The 17394-nt window shown below is 62.5% G+C and overlaps 1 protein-coding gene across 3 annotated transcripts; it reads right to left on the bottom strand.

Annotated features, from left to right (window-relative positions):
* Positions 1 to 489: 489 nt before the first annotated feature.
* KLHL30 (kelch like family member 30) lies at positions 490 to 12769 on the bottom strand. Of its 3 annotated transcripts, XM_059929064.1 has the most exons (8): positions 12649 to 12764; positions 9984 to 10797; positions 8526 to 8667; positions 6513 to 6599; positions 5789 to 5944; positions 4442 to 4630; positions 3773 to 3918; positions 2017 to 2363 (listed from the first exon to the last, which is right to left on the bottom strand). In XM_059929064.1, the coding sequence occupies exons 2-8, from the start codon at positions 10755 to 10757 to the stop codon at positions 2112 to 2114; spliced, it is 1746 nt and encodes a 581-aa protein (XP_059785047.1). In that variant the 5' UTR covers positions 10758 to 10797; positions 12649 to 12764; the 3' UTR covers positions 2017 to 2111. The 3 variants fall into 3 exon arrangements, with proteins under 3 accessions (XP_059785046.1, XP_059785048.1, XP_059785047.1); XM_059929063.1 differs by lacking the exon at positions 3773 to 3918 and having other exon boundaries at positions 490 to 2363; XM_059929065.1 differs by lacking the exons at positions 3773 to 3918; positions 5789 to 5944 and having other exon boundaries at positions 490 to 2363; positions 12649 to 12769.
* Between the last annotated feature and the right edge of the window lie 4625 nt (positions 12770 to 17394).

The raw sequence follows: 17394 nt of genomic DNA, 5'->3' as shown, positions 1-17394 counted from the left end.
GGGTTTGGCCAGTGGGAGGCACTGGGGGAGTGGCAGTGGCAGTGGCAGTGGCTGCATTCCTCTAGCAAAGGCCCCAGCTCCTCGGCAGCCCTTTCCCTCTAGCTCCCTTTCTGGGGTCTGCATCTCCTCTGCTAGGCCCTGGAGGCCGAGGGGTGGTGGCAGCTCCCCACCGTTGGTAGCCCTGGGAGCTCCTCGAGCCCTTGCTGGGTCCCCCTCAGCCTGCCCACACCTCGGAAATAGCTCCTCATTAAACTATTCTCCATCACTCAACTGGAGGGGCCCAATCCCAGCTCAGCAGATCAGACGAAGGGCGGTTTGGTGCCCCAAAGTTGAGGACAAGGCCCTGGAGTGGGCTATGCTCCCCCACCCCTAGTACTGCCCCCCAGTGCCGTGAGGGCGAGTGGGGCAGAAAGCAGGCCTTCTCCTAGAACACCACCTTTTCAACTACCCATTTGTCATCAAAATAAGTCCACTTTGACACGTTGAGTCTTTGTTTTGAAGCAGCACTTTCAATCACTGTTTGGATTGAAAATTCAGAAGATTTTCTTACGGAGAGATTCAAGGATCCCAGAAACCTTCATCCTCATTTTCACCCAGGCCACCAGCCCACCACGTGTCCTCAGGTGCAGAGAGCAGACACTCAGCAGGTCCCACTCTGTCTGGGCCCTGGGGCCAACTCAATTCTCCCATAAGACATGGGTGTGAGGGCTCAGGTCTGGGAGCAAAGTGGATCTGGATCCATAGAAGCTGGAGGGACCAGGGATTCCTTCCTCAGAACCAGAGATGTCAGAGGCCCCTCTGGTCCCTGATCCCTTCACAGAGGAGCCTGTGGGCTGGTCCTGGACAGGAAACCCGGGTCCGGAGGGGGACGGGAGGTACCCGAGGCCTCAGCTGGTCGGTGCCAGGCCGGACCCAGAACTCCCCATCTGTAGTCCTGTGTCCCCTGACGGAGCCTGTGTCAAAGGGGGAGGCCCACTGAGCACCCAGTGAGATTCCTTCATCATCCCCTTGGCTACAAACTTGATGCCTTGTTCAGGATGAGTGAGAAGGAGCAGGGAGGCCGAGCCAGCCCCACGAGGGGACCCAGTCCAAGTCGGGGGGCTCTGGGCAGGCGCGAGCCACCTGAGTCACTCCAAATGCTGGTCTTCCTCGCTCAGGAGGCCGCCTGGGGGCAAGCCACCAAAGTGCCCAAGGGCCACCCCCCCGAAGTCCCTGCAGGACCCCCGCCCCTGTGGGCCCCCGTCTGGGGACCTTCATTCTGATGAAGAGCCTTTGTTTTGAAGCAAACCACCCCGAGAGACAGGGGGAATCCTGGCTCGTCCTGCTCACCTCCCTGGGAAGCCCTGCTGCCCTCTCTCCCCCCAGCCCCCAGGCAGGTGGAAGGACCCTCTCTCCCTCCCCCCATGCCCCACCCCCTTCCCTCCAGCCTCTGTGAGTGCTGCCCTCCTGGGGCTGACACAGAAAAAGCTGGGTCTCCTTTGTCCCCAGAGGCAGTCTTTGGAAACAGGGTGCCAACGTAAGGCTTGGGGCAGGGAGAGCAGACAGCCCACCCGAGGCAGCCCCATGTGCCTGAGGCCCAGAGAGGGTCGGCTGCTGGCCGTGGTCACACAGCTGTGGGACAGGCAGAAGCAGGCCCCCCAGGGCTGGGCGCTGACCCCACCTCAGGCCCTTTGCTCTGTGCTGTCCACCCTCTGCAACAGCCTCCGCTTCCTGGGCCTCCGTGTCACCCTCACCCGTGCAGGTCCTCCAAAAGCCACCGGTGGGACACACAGCCAGGAGCGGCCAGTATTCAGAGAGCACGGGAATTCTCTCAAGGCTCCCCCGGCCCTGGGCTCCTTCCTCTGAGGTCTCAGACACCCCCCGGGCAGGAGAGCTGCTTCTCCCACCCATACAGGCTTCCAGAAGCCCAGCCCTTCCCGCTGGTCAGCTCAGAGTTTGGCGTGGTGGCTGCGGAGACCAAGGCTGTGTCCTCTGACGTCCCCTGGTGGCCTGAACCCAGCCCAAGCCCTGGAGGGGACGGCGACACTTTGGTTCACAAACCACAGTGAAAGGGGGCCGTCCTCTGGGGCGGGGGCTCAGCCGGGCCTGCTCCAGGTGTGCCGAGGGGCAGCTCAGGGCTCCTGGGTGGGCCCGAAGGGCTGGGTCCACTTGGAGACGTCCAGGAAGACGGCAGAGGCCCCGTGGTAGAGCCAGAGGCGGGGCAGGGCGCCATGGCGGGTCCAGGCGTCGCGGCCGGGGTCGTAGGCCTCCATCTCCACGTGGTAGTCGCCGCCCATGCCCTGCCAGCGGCCGCCCGTCATGTACAGCGTGTCCCCCAGCGGCACCAGCGCCCCGTTCTCGTGCAGGCTGTGCAGGGACTGCACCTGCGGACGGTCCTCGGTCAGCGTCCAGCGGGCGACTGGAGGGTGGTGGCGACGGTGCCCTCGGGGTGGGACGGGGGGACATGCAGAGAGGACGGCCCGCACCCCATCCAGGGCACCAGCACACCTGCTGCCTGGGACCTCACCCCGGCTGCCCCTCCAGGGCCCCTCAGACTCTCCCTTCAGTGGAGAGACCCCACTGCTCCCCTCTCCACCCTACGTCTCCCAGGATGACGTTTCCAGCCCCCTCTTTCTCTCAGGCCTGACTTTGCTCACATCCGAAGCTGGGAAGTCAAAGGGGGTGGGAGATGTGGAGGCCTGACCCCAGGGCTCCCTCCCAGGGTGACGGCTGGGCTGCACTTCTGATTCTCGGCTGTTCTCTCTCGGAGGGAACAGATGTGGCCTCAGCCCTGACAGGTGCCCCATGGGACCCATCGCTCTGCCCCTGCACCCCTTGCCTCGGCCCGTAGCCTCAGGGGTGCCCTGGATGGGGGCTGCGGGGTGAGGGCTAAAGATGTGGGAAGAGCCTGGGAGGGCAGGAGGAGAGAGGTCTCCAGGTGAAGACAGTAACGGGTGGCAAACCCCCAGGCCTGGGAAGGACCAAGTGGAGCCCCACCCAGCTGGGACCCAACCCAGAACCACGCTGTGGGCTGGGACGGGCCCGGCCGACGGGACCCGGGAAGAAGGCGTCAGCCTGGCAGGGTCCTCCCTGCAGCTGTTCCGCCGCTGTAACGGGGGCCTCCGGTCAGCAGAGCGCTGATGCCAGGGGACAGCTGCGGCCAGCAGGGTCACAGACACAGAGGCCTTGCTGTTGCCCTGCTGGCCCTCAGCTACTGCTGAGGCCACCACGGGCTCCGGGCACTGTCCCTCCTCCTTCTCGGGAAGAAACAGGGAGGAAGGCCAGGGCTCCGTTGCCCCCAGAGGTCCACCCACCGCCCCGTCCCCTGGACCTGATGGAGGAGGGAGGGAGTAGCGGCAATGGGGGTGGGGGGAATGGGGTGCCTAGGACTGGCTGCTCCCCGCTTCCACAGCTCAGGAATCCCCTCCCTGGCTTGACCACCCCCAGGGCCGGGAGACTCACTCCCCCTCGGGCCCGGCCGACACCAAGAAGGAAGCGCTGTCTCTGAGTCCACAGGTCCCTGAGTAACCGCCCCCCCCCCCTCGGCTGAGCCCGGGTTTGCCCCCTGAGGAGGAGGACAGGCGCTGTGGGCTGGGGGCAGAGCGTCCTCCGTGACCAGCAGCCCGAGGCCCCCGGCGCACCCTTCCTCCGGGGGGCTCTGGGCTCCTGTGTCTCCATTCACTGTCCCCACCTCCCCCGGCGGCGACACCCCCAGACCCCACCGTCCCCAGGCCTGCTCTCTGCAGGGTCGGGGGTCCAGGTGGGGTCGCCCTGGGAGGTGAGGCTGGCTCACCTTCTGCCACAGGTTGGCCCCGGGGTCGTACACGTAGACCTTCTTGGTATTGTCCCCCACCAGGTAGAGCGCCCCGTGCAGCGCGGCGCAGCGCGGCGAGGACAAGTACTTGGGGAGGAAGGGCGAGGCAATCACGCTCCACGCGTCTGCGGGGACACGCCCCAGCCCGGGTCACCGGGCAGCCGTGCAGCCAGGGCTCCCGAGGGGGGCCCAAAGCCTGGCACAGAGTCTAGAACCCAAGCTGGCGCCCACTGTGCCTTGGGGGTCCGGGCCACTGCTCCTCCCCAGGAGGCCAGTTCCAGGCAGATGCAGCAGCTTTCAGTCCCGGGGCTGGGCTTCCCTGTCCCCCGCCCTGGGCACTCTGCCCCCAGCCCCCTATACCTCCAGGCTGGGATGGAGCTGTGGCTCTGAGCTGGTGACCCCCTTTGTCCCCTGCCCCTTGGTCCCCTGCCTTCCTCGACTGTCCCATCCGCCACTGATGGGGCCGTGGCGGCCCGCTCCCTGCCCCCCTCGGCCTCACCTACCCCTGGGGCCTCCACCCTCCCACTCACTGAGGTGGGATCCCACCTGTGCCCTGCCCCCGGGTCCCACCTACCCCTCAGCCACGCTGGGAGGGACTGGCGGCCCGGCCCCGGCCCCCCCCTGTGCCCCATGCCCCGTCTCCCCGACCTGTGACGGGATTGTAGCACTGCAGAGCCAGGGCGTTGTACTTGCAGGCGCTGGAGCCCACCAGGTAGAGCCGGCCCTGGCAGCCGGCCGCCGAGAAGTTGCTGACGTACTTGAGGGCTGGGCTGATGGGCGTCCAGGTGTCTGTGTAGGGGTCGTAGCTCTCCACCTCTACAACGTCCAGAGTGGTGCCTGCAGGGGGAAGGGGTGGAGGCGTCAGGGCTGCAGGGGGCTAGGATGAGGGAAGGGTCCTGGAAACGTAGGGTCTGGGGCTCTGTAGAGGCCGCAGGGACCACTCCGGGTGCCCAGGAGGGGAAGGGCAAGAGAAGAAGGGCACGGCCTTGAGAGGCAGGTGGCTTATCCTCATTTTACAGAGAGCGAAGCTGGGGCTCGGAGAGGTGAGGGTGTTTGCCCAAGGCCTCACCTCCAAGAAGTGGCATGAGGGTGGCACCTGGACCCAGGACTGCCCGACTCCAGAGTGGGTAATGGGGCCTCACGGTGAAGCCCAGCCTCTCTGAACCCTTCAGAGCCCAGGGCGCTTGGAGAGGTGCCCGCGGGGCCCCCAGGAGGCCACCACCCCCCGGCCCCTCACATGGTGGGGTCCTTCCGTGGGAGAGAGGAAGTCAGTGTGGAGGGAGCTTTAGGCAGCACCTCCGCCCTGGATGCGACAATGACATAGACCAGCCGTGGGTGGGAGGGCTCCCTGCTCTCCCTGGAGCCCACCTTGGGCTCTGAGAGCCTGGGGACCCTGAGCTGCCCTGGGCCCTACGCCGCGTGCCCTCTACCCTCGGGCCAGGGATACGGCAGCCACTGAGGGCAAGGGGGCCGGCCAGGACAGGTGGGGCACCTAGGATGGCCTCAGGGCCAGCTTGTCACCTCCTCCCACACGCATCTCATGTCTCAATACTCATCTAACCATTAGCATCTCCTTGCAGCAGCTCTGGGGTGTAAGGGGGATAAGGTGGGCCCTGGGCTCAGGCTGAGGACGTGGTGTGGGCAAAGGTGACAGCAAAAGGAGGCACGGTGGGTCCCCTCACCCCAGGGACGTCACCGAGGAGGTGACCCCAAGCTGAGGGCTGAGCCCAAGTTTCTGGGATGGGAGTGGTCGTCCCTGCTGGCAGCTCGAGGCCCCAGCTCCTCATGGGTCCCTTTTGGGGACTGACTCCTTGTCCTGTTCTTGCGTCCCTGGAGAGCATTGAATCACCCTGGGGCCGGCTACCAAGGCTCGCCTCTGAGCCTCACCCCGATGCCCAGGGAGCAGGTGGCCCAGGTGTGGGGTCGAGAGGCTGCCCGGCGGCAGAGGGTGAGGAGGGCCGGAAGGAGGCAGGAGGCGGGGGGAGGGAGCCTCACCGCCAATGGCGTAGATCTCCCCGTTGAGCGCCGCGCTGGCGTGGTTCGTGCGGGCCTTCAGCATGGGCGCCACAGGCCTCCAGGCTGCCTCCCTCAGCGGGAAGCACCAGGCCTGCGTCGTGGACCAGGTGTCCGTCTTGGTGCCCCGAGAGCCCCCTGCCGGGAGAGGCTCTGTCCACTCGGGCGCCCGCCAGCCTGGGCTCTCCGGGCTGGCAGGGGCTGAGCACCAGGGCCCGGCCCCTTCCCCCCACGCCGGGCCTCCGTCCTGCTGGACACTGGGCGGGGGGTGACTGTGGTGGCGCAGTCTCACCGTGTGACTTGGACAGGTCCCTCCACACCCCAGAAACAAGCGGGACCAGATCAGTGGTTTCGCACCTCCACCAGTGGAAGCTTTTTTCTCAATCAAACCTTACAAGGACCCCCCAACTTCTAAGATATAAAACAGAAGACTGACCCCGGCACCCTCCATCACACAGTTCCTTCTGAGGAGGCCCTGGCTGTAGGACAGAACACAGGACGGTTCCCTGCACCCTCGTGTGGATTTTAAATGTCCTTGTTTTCACACGATGGAAAGGTCTAGAAGAGTCTTGACTAAAGGGGCAGGGATCCCACTGAGTGGAGGGCGAGGGTTGGTTCTCACGGGCATTACGTTCAGGGGTCAGATGTGCCCTGTGGATTAAGCTGCTGGGAGCCTGGCTCAAGGTGGGGAGCGCCGCCTGCCCACCTGTCACGTAGACATCGTTGTTCAGCGCCGCCAGAGAGAAGCCCCACTTGTGGTAGTCAGGGAAGTCTGGGAGCGCCATCCACCTCTCTGGCAAGAAGAGAGAGAGGTCAGGGTGGCTGGGCTCACTGCAGGGGCCTCTCCTCCCCGCTCTAGGGGTGCAGAAATGTCCCCTCACCGGTGGGGAGGGCCGAGGGGCGGGACTCAGCTGGAGGCAGAGGTGGGTGAGGACACCCGATGGGGTGGGGCTCGATGTGGCCCCAGGTGCTGCGTGTGCATCAGGCTTGGCTCCTGGAGACCCCTGGTGCCCCACGCCGCCCTCAGAGCCCGGCACCCAGACTGGACACCTGACTCCACCCAGGGTGTGCCGAGAAGTGGCCCAGGCTCCAGAGGCCAAGTCTCACCCTGACCCTGCAGCTGATCCCACTGACCCCCGATGGACCTTTTGGGCCTGAGTCAGGTCCCACCTCAGTCAGATGGGGGAATGGGTTAAGGGGCCTGACCACTAGCCACAGGTGGGTTATGACACAAGCATCATTCATTCACTCATTTCTCATCCGTTCATTCATCCTGAGCACCTTCCATGCCCAAGGGCAGCGTGGAGGGGATCAGACACGGCCATGTAGCAGGCAGAGCGGGTCCAAATCCCAGCTCTTCTGCACCAGCGGTGTGGCCTTGGATAAACCCCAGCCTCAGTTTCCTCATCTGTAGAATGGGGCTAATTCCCATCTCTCGGAGGTGTGGGGACTACAGGAGACTCGTCTGTCAGATAGCAGCTGCTGTTAAAAGTACGGTCCCTAATGTGAGGGATGGGGTAATGCACCCACGCTGGACCTGCCTTCACGAAGCTACATGAGGTAAACTGAAGCAAGAGATGAGAAAGCGCTTTGAAAAAACCAAAATGAGGCAATAACTGTGGGAATGGTTAAGTCCTATAATGGACACACTTTGGGTGCTTGTGGGAGGCTGTGGGAGAGACCTGGGCCTTGGGGATGTCCCTGGGAGGACTTTGTTTACTGTTTACGACAGTTTTCAGGACATGTGAAACCCCAGGCTTCACTCGGTGCCTGCTCGCTGGGCAGGGACTGTGTGTCCCCCTGACTCATGTCTGTGTCACCCCAGGGTGGGGACTGCCCAGCGGTCACCAGACCTTTGCCTGCCAGTGCCCGCCTGCCCCCTGCCCTCGGGGTCTGGGGGACAGCTGCTCCCGGGCTCAGCTCCTGACGTCAGCCCCCAAATCCCTTCTCGTCAGCCCCTGACCTGGGACAGCCGGCCTCGGACTTCCTGGAGCCCGCCAGCCGCTGACGCCATGGGGGTGGTGGCCACCTGCCGAGCGGCCCCAGGACAGCGGCCAGCTCCTCAGTGCTTTCCAAGGAGCTTCCTGTGGCCAGTGTGGCCCCTCCACCGTCCTGCTGCCCTCTCAACCCTGCTTTCCTGTGGGAGGGGGAATGCAATGGGGCTCCCGGGCAGGAGAGGCCCCATCCAGACGGCAGGCCTGGCTCCTCTTCCCACTGGCTCCTTGTGACAAAGGCCATCTCACAGATGAGGAAACCGAGGCTCAAGGAGGTGGAGTGACCCGCTCAAAGGCCGGAATCAGAGCCCCACTGGGCCGACCCAGAGCCTGACCTCTCCCTCCCCAGGCTGCCTGCAACCCCGGCCCTCTGTCCGCCCCCTGGGACTTGGTTCCACTGGGCGCACAGGGCAGGGGTGCCAAGAGGAAGCAGCGGTCAGGCCGCCCTCCCACTCCGGCCAGCGGCCACCTTCCCACGCTGTGCCGTCTGGGCGGTAGGACCCTTTACCCAGGGCCCCGGGGCCCAAAGCTAGGGCTGTGGCTGGAGGGAGAGGGGGCCGCAGCGCCCCCCACGATCAGCCCCCCTCCCCTGCGGGGGCCCCGGTTTCCTCTGCAGCCCCCATCCCGCCCCCGCGAGGACGGTGGGTGCCCCGCTCTCTGGGCAGCCCGTGTCAGGGCGCGAGGACAACAGGGCCGGTGCCCTGGGCGCGGGGACGGGTACTCACTGGCCCTGGTGTCGTAGAAGGCGAAGTTCCCGGGGCGGGGGGCCAGCTCCTGGGCGCCCCCCTCCTCCTCCTCGTCCTCCAGCGCCCGCCCGCCGACCACCACCAGAACTTCCTCCAGCTCCTGCGGGAGCCCGAGCAGCGCCTGCGGGGCCGGGAGGGCGGGGTCAGAGGCACCCGGGCGCTGGCAGGCCGCCAAGGTGGCTTCTGAGGCGGCTGGTGGCCTGGGCGTTTGGGGGCAGCCGTGGGTCCTCCGCGTGGCCCCGTGCCAGGGCGGGGCGAGCTTCGGTGCGTGCATGCCCGGGCGCGTTTGTGCGTGGGTGTGCACTCACACGCACACGTCCACACGCCGTGCTTGCCGCGGGCCGGCGATGGTAAGAGGCGCTCAGGACCGGGAGGGGCGGGCAGCAGGTCCTGGTGTGCCTGCGCGTGAGACCTGCTCCCTTCCAGCGGCCCTCACACGCCTTCAGAACCAAGGCCCGTACGTTTCCCCAGCTCCCCACCCAAGCTCCCCTCCCCACCAGGAGCCCAGCCTGTGGCAGGTCGCGCTGGGATGGCCCAGCGGGAAATGCTGGGATGCTCCTGCCTGGGTGGGTAAGTAGCCACTGCCCAGAGCTCCCAGATCCCGGGGTCCCACTGCCTCTAAGACCCGCCCTCCCACCACCCGCAGTCACAGGGTGACCGCCTAGTGGGCGGGGCTCCTAGCTGGCTCCAGCACGAGGCCGCCCTCCGTGCCTGGCGGGGCCCGGCGGGGCAGCGGTTAGTATTTGCCGCCACACACACCCCCCCACTGGCCTGAGCCACGTCTTTGTCCCCTGACGGGGCTCCTACGAGGTCCTTCCGAGCAAGGCTGCCTGGCAGTGGGCAGACGTCGGCTCCCCTGGCCCGTCGCCTCCTCAGGGCCTGTCCGCCCACCAGGCCCGCCTCCAGCACAGATAGGAAGCTGCACCCGATAAACGCTTGAGCAGCTTCCTAAGGGGCAGGTGGTGGCCGGCTGCCACGCCTCTCCATGCTCCTTGCCTGGGCTCAAGCTGTGCCATCTTCCTGTACTATTTTCCCCCTTGCCAAGCTCCTATCCTCCCTCTCTAAAGCCCAGCTCAGATGCTGCCTCCTCCAGAGAGCTCTCCGTGACTGCCTGACCCTCTGAGGATGCCCACAGTCCAGCGCTGGCCTTTCTCATGCTGCCTTAGGTGTGTCTCCAGGTTTGTCCCCACCAAGCTGTGGGCTCCTTCAAGACAGGGGTTGGGAATGACCACTTCCGGGGTCCCTCTCCCCTCACGTCCAGGGTATGGCACACACAGGGGCGCAACCTGTACTTGGGGATGAACTGCGACCCCCTCACAGGTGACCGGCCCAAGGAAGGCAGAGTTGCAAGGTTTGGGGACACCCCCGTCCTACTGTCTGTCCCCGTGCAGGTGGGGTCTCTGGAGCTCCTCTCCCCGCTCCCCACCTGTCACTCACCCCCTCGTGGCCCTGGGACAGGGCCTCCCGACAGGCCTCCGACTCCCGGATCAGCGGCTCCGTGGCCAGCAGCTGCTGCACGCGGGGCCGGGGCACGGCGTCCAGGTGCACCAGGCCGAGCAGCTCGGGCAGGTGGGTGGCCCGGGCCTGGGGGTCGTGGCGCACCCAGCGCAGCAGGGCCTCCAGCCGGCTCTGCTCCGGCTGCACCTGCAGCAGGTCGCCGGCCAGACAAGTGGCCAGCCGCTCCTGGGACAGCTGCAGAAACTCATCCTCCTGTGCCACGGCCTCGAAGTTCTCCCGCAGGAAGGCCCAGGCCTTGGCAGCCACTCCCAGCAACCCCTGCTGCTCCCCAAACTCACAGATGCCGAGGCAGTTGGTGGCGTCAAGCTGCTGCTGCAGGTAGCGGCCGCAGACCTTCTGCACGGCGGGGAAGTGGAGGCGCGCGGCCGTGCGGGTCAGCGCCTCCACGTTGCCCTGGGTGATGGTCAGCCGGCCCGTGTACACGAAGTCCACCAGCTGCGCCACCACGGCTGGCTCCAGGTCCCTCAGCTCCACGCGCGCCGAGAAGCTCTCGGCGAAGTCGCCCGCGAACATGGCGTGGAAGTAGGGGCTGCTCAGTGCCAGGAGCCCCCGGTGGCAGGGCAGCTCCCGGCCGCCCACCAGCAGCGTGACGTCCGCCAGCTTGGGCTGGGAGCGCAGCCGCCGCAGGCCGTCCAGCATGTCCTGGGCGTGCGAGGGCAGGTGGAAGTCCAGGTCGTCCACGTTCCACACCATGACTGCGCGGCCACCTGCTGACGGGCGTCCCCACGGGCTCCTAGGGAGAGGAGCCAGCACGGTCAGCCACGGGCCCGGTCTCGCCGGCCCGAGTCACCCATCCACCCGACCGTCGGTCTGCGCGTCAACTATGTGTGAAGCGCTTCGCCCAGCCTCTCACCTAAGCCATGCCCACAGCCCTGGAGGGCAGGCAGTGTCTTTCCCAGGTTACAGTGTGGAGGTTGAGGCTCAGGGCGGGAGACCCAGCCGTGGTCAAGCGATCAGGGCAGGCCAGCAGGAGAGCCAAGCCTCAGCCCCCCTCCATACCTCTGTGCTATGCAGAACAGACCTCCTGGAGCGTGGGGATCCCTGTGGCCCCCAAACCCCCAAGTGGCCTCCTCTGCTCCCAGATCCCACCTTGCTGGGGAGAGCATCGGCATTTGAATAGTTTCTGCCCCCTAGGTCCTCACTGGTCATGACCTTGCTGGGTGACCTTGGGTGAGCCACGCCCCTCTCTGATCCCAGCTTCCTCATCTGCCGATTAAGAGGCTGGCGGTGAAAGGGGCCGAGGGATCACGTCCCCGCAGCAGCTTGTGCTGTCATGGTGCCCCCCCACGTGCCAGGCCCATCCTGAACTTTGCACAAATACTCATCACTCAGCCCTCGCGGCAACCCCGAGAGCTGGGTGCTGTTTGAGTCCCTTTTACAAGTGGGGAAACAGAGGCAAAAAAGGCTCAAGTCGCTTGTCCAAGACCACAGAGCTCAGACGTGGGGGAACCAGGCTCGGGGGCCTGGGCCCTGAACCCCCAGGTTACACGTCGCTGGGCATAGGTTGGTAAAGAAGCAGGCAAAGGAAACTTTCTGGAGGGCGGTCACCGTTCAAATTGCCTGATTCAGCAAATCCTTTTCTGGGCTTATTTAATGATGTGCATATTTCTTTATGATCTTCTGATATTTTTGCCCTGAGAAAACTGCCGCAGAGAAAGAAAAGTTCTGCACAGGTGATCTCACCCCGAGCTACCACACAGCAAAAAAGCTGTCTGTCCACCAGGGGGCAGCTTCAGACCCATCAAAGCGAAGGCCAGTGCAAAATACTGGGTCAACCAAGAGCCATCAAAATGACAAAGCCCCATAAGGAGAACCGTACACTACCGATGCCCCGGGGGCGGGTGTGCCTGTGGTGGGAGCTTGAGCAGGGAAACACCCAAGGAACCCACCTAGGGGCCCAAGGACCGGCCTGGGCTCTGCCCAGACAGGACTGGTAGGGAGCCCTGGTCAGGGTCCATCCTGCCTGACCCAGCGGTCTCTCTGGCCAGGATGAAGGCGGCCCTTCCCTCCCAGGGGAGTGCAGGAGATCAGTCAGGCGGCCACCCCCCCCCCCAAGGCCTCGCATTCCCCTCATTGCTGTGTCCCCGTTCTCCGGGTATTGCAGCCCCGGGGACCAGCGGGCCGGGGTGCCCAGCACCTTCCGGAGGGGCCTCAGGTTGTCTGCTGACACCTGCTGCCCCGCAGTTCCAGCAGGGGGGCGGGCGCTTCCAGAGGGTCTCAGAGCCTCCACCCAGCGCCTGCCAGGCCAGGAGAGAGGAGGGAAGAGTGGGCAGGACACCAAAGGGCCTTAACCCAGCTCTGGCCAGGGGCTGGATGCGGTGGCCCTGGCTGCAGTCAGAGGTGTGGTCCAGCCTCCCCCGGCCCACCCTCGCCCTCTTCCCCAGCCAGGACCCGGAAGGAAGCAGGCCCGCTGAGCCCCTAGCCCCCGCTGAGGGGCCTGGCCTAGCCAGTGTGCAGGGTCTCTCCAAAGCACCCAGCGCTGTGATCTCCAAGCCCACTGAGCTGCCCCACTAGAACCCACCCTCCCCTTCTGGTCCCAGCCCTGGTCCTCACTTCCCCTTCCCGTCTGCCCCCCAGACCCTACCTCTCAGTCGGCACCTGGACCTTGTCTCAGAGCTCAGGCTGGAGAGCAGGGCTGCCCAGCCGGCCAAGGGGTGTGGAGGGCCTGCTGGGACATGGCTGGGCTGGGCTGGGCTGGGCAGGGCGGCCACGTGGGGACGGAAGGCTATTTTTAGCCTCTGTCAGTGTCGGGAGGGAGGGTGGCCAGTGGGGGAAGGAGAGAGGTGGCAGCTCTTCCCTGGCTGTCCTCTCTGAAAGCCCACACTGGCCTGGAGCCTCCTGTGACCCCCTGAGTCAGGACAGATGGCAGGAAGCATCCCAGGGCAGGGGCGAGTCTGGGCTTACCCCCTCCCAGTGGTGTTTGGCTGACGGGGGGCGGGGGGCGCGGCTCCCCCACTTCTGTTTCTTCATCTGCAAGAGGGGGACGGTGGAGCCTGAGCCGGGGACTCAGGGGCCACACGGGGCCCCCAGTTCAGGGCTTGGGCGTCCTGAGCACCCAGCAGGTACCAGCTTCCCTGTGGTTATTGACAGGTGCCTCTTATTCTCTGTCAAGTAGGAAAAAGTTATCATCATGAAGAAATGTGGGTTGCTCAGCAAAGACTTTCAGAACCTGGGGTCCCTGGTGGCGAGGAGTCTCGGTGGTAAAGGAGGGGCCCAGAGAGGTGCCCGCCAGGCTGGTAACAGGGTGGTGGGATCCCAAGGATCTGTCCCCTCGTATTGTGGCCTTGGCCTCCCTGCCCTGCTGTCTTCATTAGTCGTGAGCATTAAAGATGGCTAAGAAATGGGGTCGTCTACAAATACAGCAGCGGCGGCTCGCAGTCTCCCCGGAGTGGGAAGTCCCTGACGTCTGGGTCTCAGTGGGGCTCTGGAGCCACAGGCCCTGACTGAGTCTGGGCTTGAGCCTGAGGAGATGAGAGGGTGTCTCTCATGCCAGCGGTCAGAGGAAAGCTTCCCGGCCCAGGGCCTGCAGGTACACAGGAGAGAAGCCTGCAGCCTGGTGAGGCCAGGTGGGGCCTCTGCCTGTCAGCCCCTCCCTCCTGTACCCACGTGGGCCTTAACCAATACAACCATTTTTCTAGGCGTGCTGCGATGTGGAAGAGTCAGGCAGGGCCTAGGCTGACAGAGGTCTCCTGACACCCACTAGGGATTGGCTTGATGCTCTTATGGTGCAGAGCGGCCCCGGGGGTCCCAGGGTGACAGCCTCACTCCTGGCAAGATTTGGTAATTTCCCAAGGGTATCTGGGTGTCATGACACCTCGCGTCCGAGACAGATGGCTCTGCTTCCTGCTGGGGTGCTTGTTGTGAGCTGGGCACCACAGTCTCTGCTCGCGTGACGTGAGAACCCAGACGTTACACACACACTGCAGTGATTGCCTAGTTGATTATACGTTCACAAGGTTCCTCCATACTTTGCTCACTCACAGGTTTCCTGAATCCATGCTTCCCTCCCCAGCCCAGCTCAGCCCCGTCATATCCCAGTTCAGGCCAGTCCAGTCATAGCCCAGCCCAGCCCAAGGCCCTGCCCCCTGCCCCCAGAGAGTCCCAGGACTTTCCCCCTAGCCTCAGGCATCAGCCTCATGCCCGGGGGCCTCATGGATGGCCCCACCTCTCACTGTGTCCAGGGCCATCCTGGGGAAGGCGCTGGAGGGAGAACAGAGTTATTGGTCTCGCCTCCCAGCCCCGCTGTGTTTGCAGGCAGAACGCGAAGGGTTAAGGCATTCCTGGCTCAGGCTGGAGGAAATGAGGACAGGGGATTCTGATGACAGGCCATTGTCACAGGCAGCCGCCTCCCCTCGTGTGCCAAGAAAGGAGGCTCTTCGGGGACCCAACGCCTCAGATGACAGGTCAGTTTGGGAAACTCGAAACCAGGGGCTCAACATGTCCTCATCATCAGATTGCTATCGAGTGGTGCAGTTTTTAAAAATACGCTGCTTGTTTCTTTCTATGATGATAAAAATAACATGTTCATTGTGGGAAATTTGGAAAACACACAAAAGTACAAAGAAGAAAACTGGTAGAAGAAAATCCCCATGAACACACTGGTGTTAGAATGACTGCAATGTGTTGTGTGTCCTGTTTTATCACAATATTCTATCGTGAGCATTTCTGATGTGATTAGTCTTTGAAAATATGATTTTGGGGACTTCCCTGGCGGTCCAGTGGTTAAGATTTCGCCTTCCAAGGCAGGGGGTGTGGGTTCGATTCCTGGTCGGGGAGCTAAGATCCCACATGCCTCGTGGCCAAAAAAAAAAAAAAAAAAAAAAACCAGAACATAAAAAGAGAAGCGATATTGTAACAAATTCAATAAAGACTTTAAAAAATGGTCCACATCAAAAAAATAAAAAGAAAATATGATTTTTAATTTCATCATAAAGGGAACATATCACACTTTAAGAAGGTGGAAGTGACACCCGATCACTCCTATTAATGGACGTGTGAGTTGTGTGCCGTTTTGGACTATGGTAACTAGTATGGTGTCACCTCTGTGATTACTGCCCCAGAACAGATTTGGAGAGTGAGATCACCAAGGTTTACAGCTCGATGTGTGGACAAGAGGGTCGTCATCTTGGGTGACGGAGGCACTTTCTCCAGCAGGAGGCAAAACTGTCCCCTACACTTGGCCCGGTGCCTTCACGCTGTGAGGTCCTGCTCAACCAGACCCATCCATCCCCTCGGTCATACATTTTTTTTCCCAAATAGTTACCAGCATTCTCTGTACTGTTATTAATAATTCCTTCTTTCCCCCACGGATTTGCTGCAGTGCTTTTTTCTCAAGGGCAAAGTTTTCTGTGTGAAATATCTCAGCTTTCTCTCTTCTGGTCTGTTGATCTGAGTGACCATGTTCTGGGGTCAGAACCACCTTGTTTGATGGACTATTGCTTTATAATTATGATGTCATCATATTTGAAATGTAAGCCCCTTCGTTACTCTTCTATTTAAAATCTTCTAGTCTGTTGTATTAGTTAGCTATTGCTGCATAACAAATGACCCCAAAAGTCTAGTGTCTTAAAACAACGAACATTTATTATCTCACACAGTTTCATGGTTCTGGGACCACTTTAGTGGGTGGTTCTGCCTCAGGCTCTGTCCTTAGCTGGCTCCAAGGGGCTGGCCGGACTGCAGTTGTCTGAAGGCTGGCCTTGGGTGGGGGCCCACACGGACCTCCCCACAGGGCTGCTCCGAACATGGCGGCCAGCTTCCCCCAGAGATAAGACAGCAACAAAGATGGGAGTCTTTCATAACCTACTTGGAGGTGCTGTCTGTGGCTTCTGCCGTATTCTGAGGTACAATGTGGGAGGGACTCCAGCAGACGTGCTTCCAGGAGGTGGGCTTACTGGAGGCCTTCTTGGAGGCTGGCCTCCACAGCTGGCTTTGTTCATGGTTTGCTTCAAAAGAACTTTAGAGTCATTAAAAAAGAGTTTGACTTTGCCTAAATCTATGCATTGATATGTGAACAGCTTACACTATTCCCATATTTTTCCCATACAGCTTTTTCTTCGTATTTGTCCTGCACATGTTTATGAGCCGGGGAGAGAGACAGGGTTCCCTTTCTCCAGTATTTTCCCGACTCTTCTGGAAGCCCCTGGTTTTGCACCTTGTTTTGTGTCTGGTCACCTCACAGCCTCCAGATCCCTAGGTAGTGGCTCCGGGGTCCTCGGTGAGCTTTGGACAACTGGATGACAGGATTATAGGGACCAAACAGGCCTTACAGCTGCACGTGTGGCCTTGCCAGGGCCAGCCCTCGCCTACTGCAGGGGACACCTGCTTCCCACAGGAGAGTTGCTAGTGGGTCGGGGGTTCCCAGGTCGCTAAGCATCAGAATCACCTGGAATATCTTTAAAAAGAAACCCAGCTTTATCAGGCCCAGCCCAGGCCAAGGGACTCAGAATCCCTGGGGCTGCTCCCAGGACACCGTGTTCTTATAAGAAGGACCCCCAGGAAGCAGAGTGTCCGCAGAGGGCATTTGGGGAGTCCCCCGTGAGTGCCAAGCAGAGAAGTCCTCTCCTCCCTTCCAGGCCTCAAGCTTGGGTCTGAGCCTCCCGTCTCAACCCTTGCCTGCCACTCACCTTGACCCCAGGCCCTCCTGGACCCCAGGATACTGTGGGCCACTGCCAGCTGGCCTCGGTCCAGTCCCTTAGCTGGGAAAGTGAGGGCATGGAGGGACTTGCCCAAGGCCATAGTGAGTAGGCAGGGACACCTTAAGTTGGGCGTGCTGGTCCCCCGCTCAGTGCTCTCCTGAGCACCCTGGCCAGCAGGCGACCTCTGGGACTGTGCTCTGTGTCTGCCGCCCACCCCACTCCGGGCCTCCTCTGAACAAGTGTCCTACAGGCGGCACACAGGGAGAGAGACATCGGAGTGCCCAGCACCTTCTGACCCCCGGCCCCCGGGGTTAACCCCACCCCCCCTTGGACCTGCACCCCGCCAGCCTGGGCAGCGCAAGCGCCCTGTGGACCAGCCCTTGTCTAGCTCCAAAGGTTGAGTTTTGGGTCTAAGCGCCAGGGCCTCATGACGGCAGCCGCGTATGGGATGCTCCCAGCTGCCTGGGGTCGGTGCCCTGCTCATTAGAACCTGCTCCTTAAAATACTGACACAGGCTGGTGTCACTGTTACCCCAGGACAGAGACCCCCTCATACGGGACCTCAGTCCACCCTCACCAGGACCCTGGGAATGGGCGGTCGATGCCATACCCCCATTTTACAGATGAGGACGTGGAGGCTCTGTGGGGCTAAGGATGCCGCCGCTGTTGTTTCGGCCGAGCAGAGCTGAGGAC

The sequence above is a fragment of the Balaenoptera ricei genome, chromosome 7, assembly GCF_028023285.1.
Source record: "Balaenoptera ricei isolate mBalRic1 chromosome 7, mBalRic1.hap2, whole genome shotgun sequence".
Classification (NCBI taxonomy): domain Eukaryota; kingdom Metazoa; phylum Chordata; class Mammalia; order Artiodactyla; family Balaenopteridae; genus Balaenoptera; species Balaenoptera ricei.
This window is presented reverse-complemented; position numbering and strand designations above follow the sequence as displayed.

Excerpts from the sequence above, each read along its gene's own strand:
- KLHL30 (XM_059929063.1), bottom strand. The coding sequence starts at position 10,757 with ATGGTGTGGAACGTGGACGACCTGGACTTCCACCTGCCCTCGCACGCC. Across the intron at positions 8,668-9,983 it reads TGTCCCAGGGCCACGAGGGG|GCGCTGCTCGGGCTCCCGCA; the intron begins GTGAGTGACAGG and ends CCGGCCCCGCAG. Across the intron at positions 5,945-6,512 it reads CAACGATGTCTACGTGACAG|GGGGCTCTCGGGGCACCAAG; the intron begins GTGGGCAGGCGG and ends CTCTCCCGGCAG.